Here is a 15878-nt window from a genome sequence, read left to right on the forward strand (position 1 = left end):
GGGTGCTGATGGAGAGCAAGGTCCCAGAGGTCAGCAGGGTCTTTTTGGACAGAAGGGAGATGAGGGCTCACGAGGCTTCCCAGGACCACCCGGACCTGTCGGCCTTCAGGTTAGATGGCCGAGTTTGTTTTCTGCTAGTTTAAAGTCAACATGAAATAAACATATTTTTCCAATACACTTTATGGGTCGTATAGCGCACAATTAACAGAGGTAACTCTAAGTACGTCAAATAAAATGTTGGCGCGTTTCGGTTCGCTCTATGATGTACTTGATCATTTTGGAATACATTATTTTAAATGCAGTTCATTGTAGTATATCATCACGTAAAAATCATAATCATTTTAATAATTTTTGGTTGTTATGTGATGAGACAATAGATGAAATACAAGTGATAAGGAATCAGTCATGTCATAAAAATTGGCATTACAAGACTGGAGAAATGTGTAACAGACACTTTGCAGAGGCAAACGTAAATGATTAGTTTTTTTGCGTGTTTTTCATAAAATAAAGTTTAGCATGCTGATGTTTTTCAAACCGAATAATCCACGCATACGATGCTAAGTCAAAAGAGGCACAAGTATTTGTATTTAGTATACAGATGTTCACTCTAACAGTAGATATAAATTTATGGAGGAAATAAACCAAATATCCTGCCTAATTTTGAAGCACACTGCCATATAAAACTCCATGTAATTGCTTAAATTGCATCTAGTGTTGATGAAAACTGCTCAAATAAGCAAGCTTTATTCGGAAAGTTTTTTCATGTAATGGAAAAAGAAATCACAGTTTAAAATGAACGATGGTCAACGTCATAAAGAACGACAATTCTGATCCAATGCTTGGATTTTTCACGATTACTGGCTGATTGTGGGAACATAACGAACAAAACTCTAATAGCCCCCCTGGATCCGAATTACATGTGCCATAACAACACCTTTTGGAAAAAAGGAAGGTTTGCGATTGGATTGCCTGGTTTTAACTGGTTTGTGATTGTGTGCAGGGCTTGCCTGGACCCCATGGTGAGAAAGGAGAGACTGGTGATGTCGGTCAAATGGTACAACTCCACATCTATAAAATCATCTTGGTGAAATGTACATTTAATTTAATAGAAATAGAGTTTTCTCATTGTATTTTCTTGACTTTTCTCTCAGGGTCCACCCGGTCCACCGGGCCCCAGAGGCCCCTCCGGACCCCCAGGAGCTGACGGACCACAGGGACCTCCGGGAGGTATCGGAAACCCAGGATCAGTGGGAGAGAAGGTGAAGAAGCATCGTGCTCAAAACACTCTTTAATTAGATTTTAATTAGAAACTGACGGCCTTAATGATCTGAGGGATGTGTCAGACTCAGTAATGATCCCACTGTGTGTGTGTGTGTGTGTGTGTGTGTGTGTGTGTGTGTGTGTGTGTGTGTGTGTGTGTGTGTGTGTGTGTGTGTGTGTGTGTGTGTGTGTGTGTGTGTGTGTGTGTGTGTGTGTTATAAAGTTGCTGTCATGCTCTGTCAGTTCAGGATTTGCAGGTCTCTCTGGAGAAGGCGACTGAAGTGTTTCCTTTGGACGTGTTTGCTTGTGTGTCTGTGAGGTTGAGATTGATTCTGTGTAGTTTAATGTGTAAAATTAACTATAAGTAAGCCATTCATAGGTTGATATCCCCAAAAACATTTCTGTGACACGGGTCGTTTGAGCAGCATGACCAGCAACACTTAAGCTTAACCATTATTTGTCATACAGTATAGTTTGTATGCAATGATGATACCCTGTATAGATGTACAGTATGTATAGACTGATGTACAGGCAGCTTTGTTTGTTCTAATCAAAGTTATTTATTAATAATAATAATAATAATAATAATATATAATTTTTCAAAGAGTATCATTTAATTTAACTTGTTAAGTAATGACTATACACCATGTTGATTTATCAGCAGATTTGTTCATTCTAATTTGAGTGATTTAATAATAATAACAAATATGTTTATCTAGTATAGAAAAATAATATCATTTAAAGTGTAATTTGGGACTATACAACAAGGAAATGCATTGATAGATTTGTTTATTCTAATTAGAGTGATTTATTAATAATAATAATAAATCTGTGTGTCTAGTATATAATAATTAAAGTACATTTAATTTGTAAGCAATGGTTAAACAACAAGGTGTTAATTCAATTTAATTTAATTTAAATTGTAACAAATACTACACAGTAGAACATGTAAATGTATTGATAGCTTTGTTAGTTCTAATTTGAGTGATTTAATAATGCCAATTATAATAATAGTAATTATTATAATTGCTGAAAATACATTACTGAAATTCAAAATTATGGTGTTTTTGTGACAGCAGATAAGTAATTCAATTGTCATTAAAATGAGACATTTTTATCAAAGTAATGCAAAATAATGTTAAAAAATATTCATGGCCGGTGAAGTTTCTCAATTTAATCGCCATTTTTAATGGCAAAAACAAAATTTTGAGCCCTGTCATGTGTGACGAGAGAAAGGAAGAGATCGTTTTCTTCATTAAATAATTAAACATGCTTTACTTACCTGGGAAAAAGTACAATATTATGGCATAAATTCAATAAGTACACTGTAAAAAGTGATCAGTTGACTCAACTTAAAAAAAAGTGAGGAAACCCGTTGCCTTAAAATTATTAAGTAAATAAACTTCATGCGTAATTGAAAAAATTAAGTTATGTGGAATTGTCAAGTTCACATAACTTAATTTTTTCAATTATGTATGGTTTTTGTAATACTTTTAAGGCAATGGGTTTCCTCACTTTTTTAAGTTTTTACTTTACAAAAGAGCATTCTGATAGTTCAGGCTGTGTTTGCGCTGTGAGAGTGTTTGTGTGTTTATTGAGTGTGACCGTGAGAGCTGAGTGTTGTATCTTTCTGAGCGAACAGACTCGCATGACTGCGCTCGATCACCTCAGCACCTTCCACTGCCAATATTGTTTAATATGGCACTTCAGCACTATGGTTCTGCCGCAGAACCAAGGACCCATTTCAGTTCTGCTTAGAGAGGAGTTTTGCCCAGAGAAATGACCCAGAAAAACACAGCTGAAGGCAGGACTCAAAGAAAACAGATAAAGATGATAGAATGAGGGCTAGAGACAAGGCTGTTTGGTGTTAGTCTGGGAAGATTTACCTCGGCACTTCACTCTGACAGACCTCTTATTCCACTACAGAGAGAGAGAGAGATACCACAGTCTGACACACACACACACACACACACACACACACACAAACATGAATGATGCAGTTCAGCAGTCTGAGAGACTCTTAATCCCTCTATATGGCAGACACACACACACACACACACACCGGTTAAACATGTAGTTCTTTCATAGCAGCATTTGAAGGGAAGGTTGGATGTTTTTTTAATGTTTAATTATTCACAACGAGCACAAATAGCGATGCAGATTGACCCAAGACGATTTCCTAGGCAGATATTGACTTATATATTAAGGACTATATTAGGTGGAAGCACAGGCGAAGCACTGCTTCTTGGGCGTGATATCTCTGCGCCCAAGTTGCAGTGCTTCACCTGTGCTTCCCCCTAATATAGTCCCAAGTCAATATCTGCATAGGAAATCACCTAGTGTTAATCTGCATCGCTATTTGTACTCGTTGTGAATATGCAGGCCACAAGAAGTAATTAGGTGGGTTTTTTTTATTTTTTTATATCACTTTTACTCAGGACATGCTAGCTGGCAACAAAGGATTCCATTCATTATGCTAAGCTAAGCTAGCACTGACCCTGTCAAACTAAAACAATGCATGCACTGAGACAAAAATGCATTTGCCCATCTATCTAAATGTAGGAAAGAAGGTGAATAAGCCCTATTTCAAAAAACGGTGGAGTGTTCCTTTAAGGTCCTTGCACACTGAGTCCGAAATTTTCGCATGCCTTTTTTCGTATTTGTGATTCGGTGGCTCTGAAATGTCAAAACACCATTCAAAATGCTTGCTACAGATGTGAGAAATGCAGAAAATCGAACCTGATCCGAATTTTTTTATGACGGACGAAAGTTTCGGAGGCAGCATGCAAGCGTGATTGACATAACGTGAGGGCGTTTTTTTTTTTTTTTATGTGCGAAAATTTCGGATGCGAATTTCAGACAGTGTGCAAGGGCCTTTAGTCAAGTAAGGAACTACCTAGCAACCTAAAAAACACTCATAACACCTTAGCAACCACCCACAACACCTTAGCATCATGGCAGGTAGTTTTGCACCTGCATCAACACTCATCTCTTCAGAAAATGTGCAAGTCTTGTTATCAACACTCAGAGTGTCATCGCTTCATTCAAAACTGTCTGGATATATTATGATTTTCATTCTCATCTGATAGCTGATGGAAGTGGTCATCATCAAGGTCATTCGTCTGAATATTGATGTTGCACATATTTTCATGCTAGAATGTGCCGTTCTGAGGAGGAAAGCAGATTTGCTGACGAGACAGTGAATAATGATGCTGACGTGCTCTTCTGTCCAGTGGAGAAAATCTCTGTAGTGTTTTAGAGAAAAATAGTGTGGGATACCATGTTTTACTAACATCTCTCTCTTTTTCTGTAGGGAGACTCTGGTGAAGCAGGAGAACCAGGCCCACAGGGAGACGTCGGCCCTCCAGTACGGCAAAAAACACTTACAAACAAACAAACTCACATACAGTATTCAAAACTCTAAAACATCACTGCTGAAAGTCTCTGAATAACACGCGCATATTTCATACCTTGTGTGTGTTTTAGGGTCCAAGAGGAGAGCGAGGAGAAAAGGGAGAGTCCGGACCCGCTGGTTCTGCTGGTCCCCCCGGACCAAAAGGACCCCCAGGAGATGATGGTCCTAAAGGAAGTCCTGTAAGTTCCCACCGTGCTCACATCTGATGCTTTATTTTGTGTCTGAAACATACACTCTTTAAAAATGTCTAAACTTTCCAAAGTGGGTTCTCACAGCAATGGCATAGAAGAACTGTTTTGGGTTCCCTAAAGAACCTTGCAGTGAACAGTTCTTAAAGGAGCCTTTTCTTCTGTAAATCTGTAAAAGAACCTTTTGTGCAATTGAAAGGGTCCTTGGATGTTAAAGGTTCTTCATGGAACCATTGATGCCTTTATTTTTAAGAGTGTATTATAGGTTCTGCTTGCTGATTGGTCAATAAACATGGCTTATTGTGCCATACTGTTAAGCAAAACACACTTATAAGACCATGCAATTACCACATTTTTGATCAAATATAAAACTATTAAAATGTTTTGGTTTGATTTCCAGGGTCCAAGTGGTTTCCCTGGTGATCCCGGTCCTCCTGGAGAGCCAGGTCCATCTGTAAGTACTATTAATGTTTGAATGTAGTTGTTACAAAGACATTTTCAGGTTGTTTCCAGGAAGTGACCACTTTTTCTTCCTCCTACAGGGTTTGGATGGTGCTCCAGGTGATAAGGGTGATGATGGAGAGTCTGGTCAGCCAGTGAGTATGCTTTAAGCACAAAAATGTGTCATCTCTGGTGTCGGCTGCATGCATATGTGTGTTTTATAATGATTGCTGCTTTTATGATGCTGTTTATTTGTTTATAACAGGGATCCCCTGGACCTACTGGTGAAACTGGCCCTACTGGCCCTCCAGGAAAGAGAGTGAGTAATGCTTTAGACATCATTTAAATGCATTGAACGTGAGTGCAAAATTAACTTTTTATCACACCTGGAGCCAAAAATATCTCTGACTACCCACATATATTAATATTTCTATTAATATTAATATATTTTTCAATAATATACGGATATATGGCTTTTTCTTTAGGGACCTCATGGACCTGCTGGACCTGAAGGAAGACAGGGAGAGAAGGGTGCCAAGGTAACATGCACACACTTGCATGCACTTCTATTACAGTCAGTCTCAAAAACCATACTGCATTGGTTTCAATGGTTTTGTGTCTCTGAATCAGGGTGAATCTGGTCTGGAGGGTCCAGCTGGTAAGACGGGTCCAGTTGGCCCTCAGGGAAGCCCAGGAAAACCTGGTCCTGAGGGTCTGAGAGGTGTGCCTGGACCAGTGGTGAGTGATAATGGACCAGCCTGACAGCCATACACAGCTCATGTCAGATTTTATGTTAAAAGTAGCCTATTTGGTGAATCACACCTGTTAATGACATACCCGGGTTAATATTTCACTACAAAATCAAAACAAATATATATTGTGCACAAAGAAACTGGAGCTATTGATTTAAGATTTTTCTTTTAACATTATAAAAGATTTAAGATTTAAAAAAAATAACTTGCGTATTTCTATAATGCAACAAAAATGACTTAATAATAAATTAAACATCAATTAAGTTTTATTTTAAAGATCATTGAAGCTCTTTCTCCTCAATTTTCTCATTAAATGTATACATTTTCCAATTTATTATTATGTATTATTTAAAATTTGTAGTATTAATGGATAAAACCTATTTTTAAGACTCTTTAAATATTTTTAAATATCATTGAACAACTGAAACTTTTGTTTTCATCATATATATAGATATAATACATGCTAGTATTTTAATTTATGCTATATTTTTTTCTCTTTCGAGTTTCTGTTGAAATAATACTGACAATTTGAGTAAGAATCATCCTTTCAGCTTCTAAGATATAACACCATGCCTCATATTCAGTTCTGTCTATGGCAGTGATTCTGATTTGGTGTTAATAAATTGATCTGCTTGGTTCTGATGTAGGGAGAACAAGGACTGCCTGGTGCTCCTGGACCTGATGGACCCCCTGGACCGATGGTACCAACATGTTATTCGTCTGGGAATGAGTTCATTACAGTCCAAATGACAATCCACAGTCCTCACTCTCTTCTCTTTCTCTCGCTCTCAGGGTCCTCCAGGCCTGCCTGGACTGAAAGGAGATACTGGTATTAAAGGTGAAAAGGTGAGAGAAGCAAATTCATCTTTGACACTCCTAATTTACCGGACTGTCATGCTGTCTAGGTAGGTAGCTGACTAGACAGCTTTCTGGAACAAAGCTGTAGTAATGACTTTATATGTCATTTGAACTCTAGCTGGCGTAATTGATTATGAATATGTTCATTACAGCTGAGTTTAGAAATTCATTTGGGTTGTTTCAGGGTCATCCTGGTCTCATTGGACTCATTGGACCTCCAGGAGAACAGGGAGAGAAGGGAGACAGAGGGCTGCCGGGTCCACAGGGAACTGCAGGACTTAAAGGAGACAATGTATGGAAAACATGTACACACATACAGCAATAAAAACTAATATAAACTTTCTGTATTTTCGTATGGCAGTCTTTAAAATCTGTGTCTTTTTCTACAGGGTATTGCAGGTCCCTCTGGACCTATTGGACCCATTGGACCCCCTGGTCACCCGGTACCATTTTCTAACATTTCTTTGAAAACTTTTATGATGTACACTAAAGGAAATAATAAAGGTTCTTAGGTTCAGCATAGAACTTTTGTCTTATCAAGAACCATTTTTGCCTTTTGAGTTAAATATGGTTTTTAGGAGATTGAAAATGTTCATTAAATTATTGTTTGGAGACTGTAGAATAAAATCATTTTAAACGATTCTCTTGTGGCATCATCTAAAAAAACATTTTGGTTAGATGTTATTATTTCATATGTAAAATTGAATAAATTCTTCATTGTGATTTATATTTGTATTTCATTTCTGTTCAGGGTCCTCCTGGTCCTAAAGGTGCTAAAGGATCATCTGTAAGTTATTCATGTTCTTATTTAAATATTCCTGTTAATTTAATTTGTATTTTAATTAGAATATTCATTTATCATCTTTAATTAGCTCTGATTTGTTTAGCATCCCTTTGGCTAAACCTATTTCTGGTTCTGTCTCTATAGGGTCAGACTGGCCCGAAGGGTGAAACTGGAGTCCCGGGACCTCCTGGAGCTCCTGTACGTAACTAGGTTCAACACAAAATTGAACTATAAAACAAGGCAAACTAAACACATAAACAGGTTATTCCACTGTGAGATAACGGCATAATTTAACAGATGATTTTGCAGTAGATGTTACATAAGTATAATTGAGGTCTATTACGTTGTGTAAACCAAATCTGTTAATATTCCTCTGAGAGATTCTGTGGTTATTGCTTCCTTGAGAAAACCTGATATTACATATCTACAAATTGTATTGGTTTCTGTTTCCACACACTGAGTACAACAGCTTCAGGTCACAGAGAGAAATGCAAGTGTTCAGTTAATGTCAGTGTAAAGTTATAATTTTTTAGATGTACTGTATTATCATAGTAAAAAAAAAAAAAAAAAAAGGTTTATTTCTGTAGTATTTATTACTGGGCTTTTTGACACATTTATTTATAGAGTCAGAAATAGAACAGGAAACATTTAGAAAAGTGAAGAATGTGATGCCCTGGCAACCAACTTGCAAACTTTCCAGAAAAGCCATAGAAAACACCCCAAACCCTAGTTACTGCCTAGGGATGGCTTCTCAAATACCCAGAACACCTTAGAAAGCACAAAGTCACATCCTAGCAACCACTAAAACATTTGCACGGTCAAGCAAGTCAAGTCAAGCACTACTCATGTTTTCCAACAAATTAAGTAACGGCCTCGCAGCCACTTAGAACATCCTAGAAGCTATTCAGAACACCTTAGCAAACTGCCTAACAACACCCTAGTAACCACCCAAATGTTGTGAATTTTGCACAAGCAAGCAACACTCACATTTTCCAACAATTTAGTAGCGGCCTAGCAACCACATTGCAAAAAAAAAAAAACACTAGCGACCACCCAGAAGTTCTTAGCAGTCACTCAGAACACCTTAGCAACTGCTTAACAACACCCTAGTAACCACCCAAACATTGTCGTAACAAATTTTACACAACCAAGCAAATCCCTGGGAACCATCCAAAATATCCTAGCAATACCCTAGCAACAACTTAGAACGCTCTAGCTGCCACCCAGAAAACCCTAGCAACTACTTATAACACCTTAGCAAATGCCTAACAACACCCTAGTAACCACCCAAACATTGAGATGGTGAATTTTATATGGGTAAGCACCACCACATTTTCCAAAAATTTAGTAGAAGCCTAAAAACCACTTAGCAAAACCCTAGCAACTATCTGAAATGTCCCATAAACATCCTAGTAACCGCCCAACACACTGGAAACCACCCAGAAGATCCTAGCTGTCACTCAGAACACCTTAGCATCTGCCTAACAACACCTTAGCAACCAACCAAACATTGTGAATTTTAAACCTATACTCTTAATATTTTTCTAATGCTTTAAGGCATGACGTGATTATTAACGGTTGTCTTCTCGTCTAGGGTCCACCTGGTGATGTCATCCACCCTCTGCCCATCCAGTCCAGCCCGAAACGGGCAAAGAGGAACATTGATGCCAGCCAGATGATGGACGACGCTGCAGATGCCAACTACAAAGACTATGAGGATGGCATGGAGGAGATATTCGGCTCTCTGAACTCTCTCAAACTGGAGATTGAACAGATGAAACATCCGCTGGGCACACAGAGTAACCCCGCCCGCACCTGCAAAGACCTACAGCTGTGCCACCCGGATTTCCCAGATGGTATTTCTCTCTCTCTCTTTCTCTCTCTCTCAAACACACACACACATGCAAAAATCTAGCAGTATAGATATGGTAACAAAGTTAAAGTTTATTTTTTTTATTTAATTACAATTATCTTCATCAGTTACGCAACTACCACTTTTTCAATATTCCAAATTTTCTGAAGAGACTTGATTGCTTTATATGATTAATCGAATATATTACTCACATTTACTAAACATTGATCAGCGAACATAAACTGAAGGTCAACCGAACCTGCTTGACGCACGAGAACAAACCTCATTGCAGAAGCTCAAACGTGCTGCGTGAGACGAGAATGAACCTCATTGGTTCTTGCTGAAGCTCAAACGTGCTGCGTAACACGAGAATGATCCTCATTGGTTCTTGCAGAAGCTCAAACGCGCTGCGTAACACGAGAATGATCCTCATTGGTTCTCACCTGTCAGTCAAGTGAACCTGCTTGAGCTTCCGTTTACCACAACTGATGTGTGAGTTGATGAATGTTTATATATGAATAAAAGCCCAAATTCAATCTGTTCATCATATGTTCGATCGAGTCTCTTCAGAAAATTTGGACTAAACCGCTCAATTCGTATGGATTAGTTTTACGATCTCTTTATGAATTTTCAAACATAATGCATTTATCTTAGGATGGATCGGTCTTCTTCCTCTCTTTTCAGGCGAATACTGGATTGATCCAAACCAGGGCTGCTCCAGAGACTCTTTCAAAGTGTACTGTAACTTCACAGCGGGTGGCGAGAGTTGCATCTTCCCCGAGAAAAAGAGTGAAGGGGTAAGAAATGTTCTCCTGACAGCCACAAAACGAAACACTTTTGGACGACTTCCCAACAGTCCAGATCTAGGGTAAAACAGTTTTGATGTCAGAATCACAATGCACAACAACACTTTTAAAAGTATCACACATCAAAATTAAGATGAACACTAAATTCAACTCACATTTCAAGTATAGTCCATGGATTCCTGAAAAACCTCTTGAGAGAAATTGTTCAGCTTAGCATGCTGAGAGGAATAGACGTACAGTCTGTTCAATATGTCACACTGTCTTAAGGTCACATCTGATTTTCACCGGATTTGCTGTTTTTTTTGTCCACTGAAAATCTATGGGAAGATGTACCCATCACATCATAATGACAGATTGAACGGCCTGTACTTTCTTTCACAGACTGTATTTTCTGTTCACATCAAACTGAATAAGGTCTGCACAAGCAACTCAACTGAAGATTTATTCTGTATTAGATTCTGCACAGAAGTGTGATGAGTTACTTGCCTTAATGAGTCTGTGAATCAGAGTCACTGATGGAGAATAACTCAGTGGGGTGTGAAGGTGACTCTCACAAACAAACAACAGAACTAACTTCAGTGCTTCACTCCAGCAGATGCAGCCAACAACAGACAATAACCTCCTCAGGCCTATTCTCCCCGAGCACAAATATTTGCCTTGGCAAGCTATTCATTCAAACCAACCTTTGTATTTTGATGGACCTCTTCACACTAGATGCATCATCTTTTGGGGCCAAGTTTTAGGTTTTTTTTTGTTCACTTAACAAAAGAGCAAGTGTAATTTGCCGCATATAAATGGTTGTGAATGACCCCCATTACAATGGATATGAAAATTCATCCTGAAAGAAAATCCTTTTTTTATTACTATTTTATTAGGTTTTTACTCACATTGTTGTTTGTTCAGCAAAAATATTTTATATAATTAAGTTAATTTATTAGAATTATTTCATAAAATTAAAATTATATTGTTATTATTGTACATGAATGTTATGACCCCCTTAACACTGGATGTGAAAATGTATCTTGGAAAAAAATAAAATAAATAATAATAATAATATATATATTTAGCTTTTTAGCAAAAAATATTTTACACAATTAAATTAACTTATTAAACATTTTAAAGTTTTCGAGGGATTTTTGTTTACTGTGTACATAATGTTCATAAAAGCAAAATTATCTTATTATTTTTAAAACATATTTTGTAGGTTTTTAAGACATTTTTTTAGTTCACTTAGCAAGATAAATTCTTTCATTTTATTAAAAATTACATTATTATTATATAATTTTTTAAAACATTTATTTAGGTTTTTAACTCACTTTAGTTTTCTCAGCAATTTGTTTTTAAGTTTTTTAAAGATTTTTGTGTCAATTTTTTTGTTTGCTCAGCAAACGATATGTATGATTATATATTAGATTAGATTATAGTTGTGTATAGAAATATTTGCATTGTATTAGTTGTATGGCTGTTGGAATAATGTGTTAATTTACAACACAATGGCCAAAGACATTCCTCTACATGTGCATGATAGTTACAACATTGTACAAACTGGATGCAAGAACATGTGAAAGCTCCTGCCTCGGACAGATTGACAACTACACTGAAAAACAGATTCCCTGTTGGCTCTCTTCTACTCTCTTATTCTCTTCAGTATTGACTCCAGCTAACTCTCTCTTTCTCTCAGGCCAGACTCACCTCTTGGGTGAAGGAGAATCCAGGGTCGTGGTTCAGTGAATTCAAACGTGGTAAACTGGTAAGAGTGACTCCTCTTTTTTTGTCCTCCTGAAACAGTCTCCTATTTTACAGAGCAAAATGGCTCGCTGGCCCAAAGACAGTCCAGGCACATGGTATAGTCGCTACAAGAGAGGGTCAATGGTAAGTAGGAATGCATGAGAGAAGGGGCCCGGTGCCGAGGGTCCAGGGATCCTGGGCCATCGGTCTTTTGAAGGCCCGTGCTTCTGCATGCTTCTCGGGTCTCTTCATGGACGAGCATGGTCATCATCAGAACAGAAGCAAAAAGTGTCTTTGCACAGACTTATGGGTAATCTGAGGGCTGTAGGCGGAGACATCAGTCAGTCTGTTGACCCCCAAAAAAGTTAAACCCTAACTAACCTTAGATTTACAGATTTGTATGTGAAAGGTCTGACTGGTGGAATCCAACCTGTCTTCTGTTCCTGTAAGTTTGAGAAAATCACCTTGAAGTGACTGAGTCAGTTAACATGATCATAGATCTGCTTCAAACGCTAGTAAGATACTCACATTCACGGTGATAACAAAGGTTGTGTCAAACATCTTCCATATAAGATACCTTGTTATAGAACTTCACACACCTTTTGTGGAGAAGATGATCACTGAAAGCATTTAGATGAGCTCAGTGGAAAGCAGCAAATAGATACGAGGGAAATGTTGACTATAAATATACGTGAATGGCAGTGAAGAGGCGTAACTGACACTGGTAAGTCACATGATAATGACAACATGGCGAATGTAGTACGTCCAGATTACATTCATATTATACACATTCATAGAACATACTTTTTTAGCGGTTGTAAAGTAATTACTTACTTATAAAAACCTACTCAAGCGAGTATGCCATTTCGGACGCAGCTCTTGTGTGATGCTTCATGTGATTATTTTGATTATCTTTTAAGTCGAGGAAGAGCATTTCAAATCCGACACTATGAGGATCTATTTCATATAAGCTCCTGCCTTAGAAGGTAGATACTAGATAGTAAGCTGTTCACTGGCGTTTGGAACAGATCCTTTGTGTCTGTGGTGGATCTCAGTCACTTCACTGAGCTTCTGGGTTCAGTCTCAGTTGACATGCAGCTGTGATCATGAGGTAATGTGGTCATGGGCAGGTGTTCTTGGTGGGTTGCATGCATGCATGGAAGGTCAATGCATATGAGTGTGTGAGCGGAGTTCCTAATCTAAGTATATCATGTGTGTGTGTGCATGGAGCATGCGCTCGCTCTCTCAGTCAGACATGTGTGTGTGTTTGTGGATCAGAGGAGATGGAGTTTTCTTCTAAACATGGGTTGGTATATTCAAGAATGAAAACAAAACATTTGCATATTTTCCGTAATGCAAATGTTGCATCACACCACAAGGGGAGAATTTGCATATAAACCAGAACAACTCATTTGAATATATTAGTGATATTTTTCACTGGAGTCTGTAACAAAATGAGTTTAAAATCCATGTTTGAATGTGTAAATGAATTTTGGTGTTTAATACATGCAGAGCATATCTGTACTGGGAAAAGATTTTTGTGCTCTTATCTGACTGAGGATCAAAGTTAAAAGTTTTAACCACAGATAAACGTGTATATGAGGCAGTTATTTAGCAAGGATGCATTCAATTGATCAAAAGTGACAAATAAATGTTGTTCTTTTGAACTTTGTTCATCAAAGTATCCTGAAAAAAGTCAGTTTCTACAAAAACATGAAGCAGCACAACTCTTTGTTGTGAAATGTTTGTTGAGCAGCAAACCAGCATATTAGAATGATTTCTGAAGGATCACGTGACACTGAAGACTGGAGGAATGATGCTGAAAATTCAGCTTTGATCACTGGAATAAATTACATTTTAACTTTTAATTTTTTTTGTAAAGTTGTAATGATATTTTAAAAATAATACTGTTTTTACTGTATTTTTGATCAAATAAATGCACTCTTGATGACCCCAAACTTTTGAATGGTAGAGTATACATAAATACATAATGGTTATAGATAAGTATTTATTGAAAAGGAAAGCTTGACAATAATTTCACAAATTCTTTTTATCTTGTTTTTCAGTAAAAGTATTTATAAAATATTTTAAACAAGATAAATTTACTTGAAGCAAAACTGTAATATAGAGATCAAATTTTTTTTTTTAGAGAATGTATCTTACCATTATTATTTTTTTCTTAATCTGAAATATTCCTTAAACAAGAAGTTTGTTTCTTTTTTTAGCCATTGTAGACTTTTATACCCAAATCTTAAACAATAGTCAGCAGTGTTGGGGGTAAAGCATTAGAAGTAATGGAAGTTACGTAATCAGATTACTTTTTCTCAAGTAACAAGTAAAGTAATGCATTACTTTTAAACCTACAACAAAATATCTGAGTTGTTGTAAGTTACTTTGTTTTCCCATGCAATGACTGACACCTCCTGTCCCCATGTTGAGCGAAATCGTGAGTAAGGCGTAGTGTGCGCTGTGTAAACATGATGGGTATTATATTTCTAGACTAAATGTGAACATGACTTATTCATTTCACTTCTGGTGTGAAAAGGCCTTTACATTTGCCTAAAATAGAACTTTTTGTTAATAAAAAACAAAAACGCAAGCCCAGCCCAGGTGAGAAAAAGTAACTGTAAAGTAACTTTCCATGAAAAGTTACTAAGTAACTCAATTAGTTACTTTTTCAGAGAGTAACTCAATATTGTAACACATTACTTTTAAAAGTAACATTTCCCAACACAAGTAGCCAGTGACCATAAAGTACCATTGGACCGGAGGGGTGTGATGTGTAGTTTTCAGCAGATCCTCTAGGGGGCGTTGGTCCAGCCGTTATCTACAGTAGAACGCATTGTTGTCTGTTTCTCTGTGCAGCTCTCGTACGTGGATGCGGAGGGCAATCCGATCGGAGTGGTGCAGATGACATTCCTGCGTTTACTCAGTGCCACGGCTCGACAGAACCTGACCTACAACTGTTACCAGTCAGTGGCTTGGCACGACCAGGATTTGGACAATTACGATAAAGCCATCCGATTCCTGGGCTCCAACGATGAGGAAATGTCTTACGATAACAACCCGTACATCAGAGCCGCCGTCGACGGCTGCGCGGTAAGAGCCAGGAATACGATGTTTTGTTTTTTTGCAAGTTTAAACTGAAATCTCTCATAACTTAAGCGATGTTCGTAATGCTCCATTTCTTTCCTCCCGCAGTTGAAAAAGGGCTATGAAAAGACTATTCTTGAGATCAACACACCGAAAGTGGAGCAGGTACCGTTTGTTGACATTATGTTTAACGATTTCGGCGGAGCAACGCAGAAGTTCGGCTTTGAGGTCGGACCGGCCTGCTTCATCGGCTAAGACTGCTCAGCGAGCACACGCGAACAAAACATATTCATTTTCTCCGAAAAAAACAAAAACAAAACACAAGAAAGAAATAGGATGACTTATTTGTAAAGTTTTGTGTTTCCAAACAAACCCAACAGATACCAAAGTAAGGATAAAAGAAATTTGAAGAAAGAATGGATGTCTAAACAATGGGTTCTTATAACAGAGCAACCTTTTTAACCTCAGTGTACCCTCTGCATCACATGCAAGTTTTGAAACTGGATGAGGTCATTGCTCATGTCTCTCCCAGCCCCGCCCACTTTACGCTCGTCTGACTCTTTGCCCCTCCCACAGGCTGTATAGACAGATTAGATCCATCTTTTTACTTCCCGCTTGCTCATGGACCCGTAGCGCTGCGCACGTCCGGTTCGGCATTTTCGTACGAGAAATCTTTTCAGTCGGTTTGTTTGCTTGGGTTT

At 37.8% G+C, this 15878-nt stretch overlaps 1 protein-coding gene across 2 annotated transcripts in view; it reads left to right on the forward strand.

Moving 5' to 3' along the window:
• Positions 1-15568, forward strand: part of col5a1 (procollagen, type V, alpha 1) — a 94507-nt gene extending 78939 nt beyond the window's left edge. Inside the window, exons 46-66 of one of the 2 annotated variants that reach the window (XM_081390607.1) lie at positions 2-109; positions 1001-1054; positions 1152-1259; positions 4574-4627; positions 4747-4854; positions 5264-5317; positions 5406-5459; positions 5570-5623; positions 5790-5843; positions 5935-6042; positions 6704-6757; positions 6849-6902; positions 7099-7206; positions 7304-7357; positions 7666-7701; positions 7843-7896; positions 9293-9554; positions 10235-10347; positions 12038-12106; positions 14950-15183; positions 15286-15568. In XM_081390607.1, coding sequence (XP_081246733.1) covers positions 2-109; positions 1001-1054; positions 1152-1259; positions 4574-4627; positions 4747-4854; positions 5264-5317; positions 5406-5459; positions 5570-5623; positions 5790-5843; positions 5935-6042; positions 6704-6757; positions 6849-6902; positions 7099-7206; positions 7304-7357; positions 7666-7701; positions 7843-7896; positions 9293-9554; positions 10235-10347; positions 12038-12106; positions 14950-15183; positions 15286-15432 — 1941 coding nt within the window. In that variant the 3' untranslated portion in view covers positions 15433-15568. Of the gene's footprint in view, position 1; positions 110-1000; positions 1055-1151; positions 1260-4573; positions 4628-4746; positions 4855-5263; positions 5318-5405; positions 5460-5569; positions 5624-5789; positions 5844-5934; positions 6043-6703; positions 6758-6848; positions 6903-7098; positions 7207-7303; positions 7358-7665; positions 7702-7842; positions 7897-9292; positions 9555-10234; positions 10348-12037; positions 12107-12159; positions 12229-14949; positions 15184-15285 lie in introns of both variants that reach the window. The other variant, XM_081390608.1, reaches the window with a different exon arrangement.
• Positions 15569-15878: the final 310 nt, after the last annotated feature.

This window comes from Scardinius erythrophthalmus (assembly GCF_964197995.2).
Source record: "Scardinius erythrophthalmus genome assembly, chromosome: 17".
NCBI classification, from domain to species: domain Eukaryota; kingdom Metazoa; phylum Chordata; class Actinopteri; order Cypriniformes; family Leuciscidae; genus Scardinius; species Scardinius erythrophthalmus.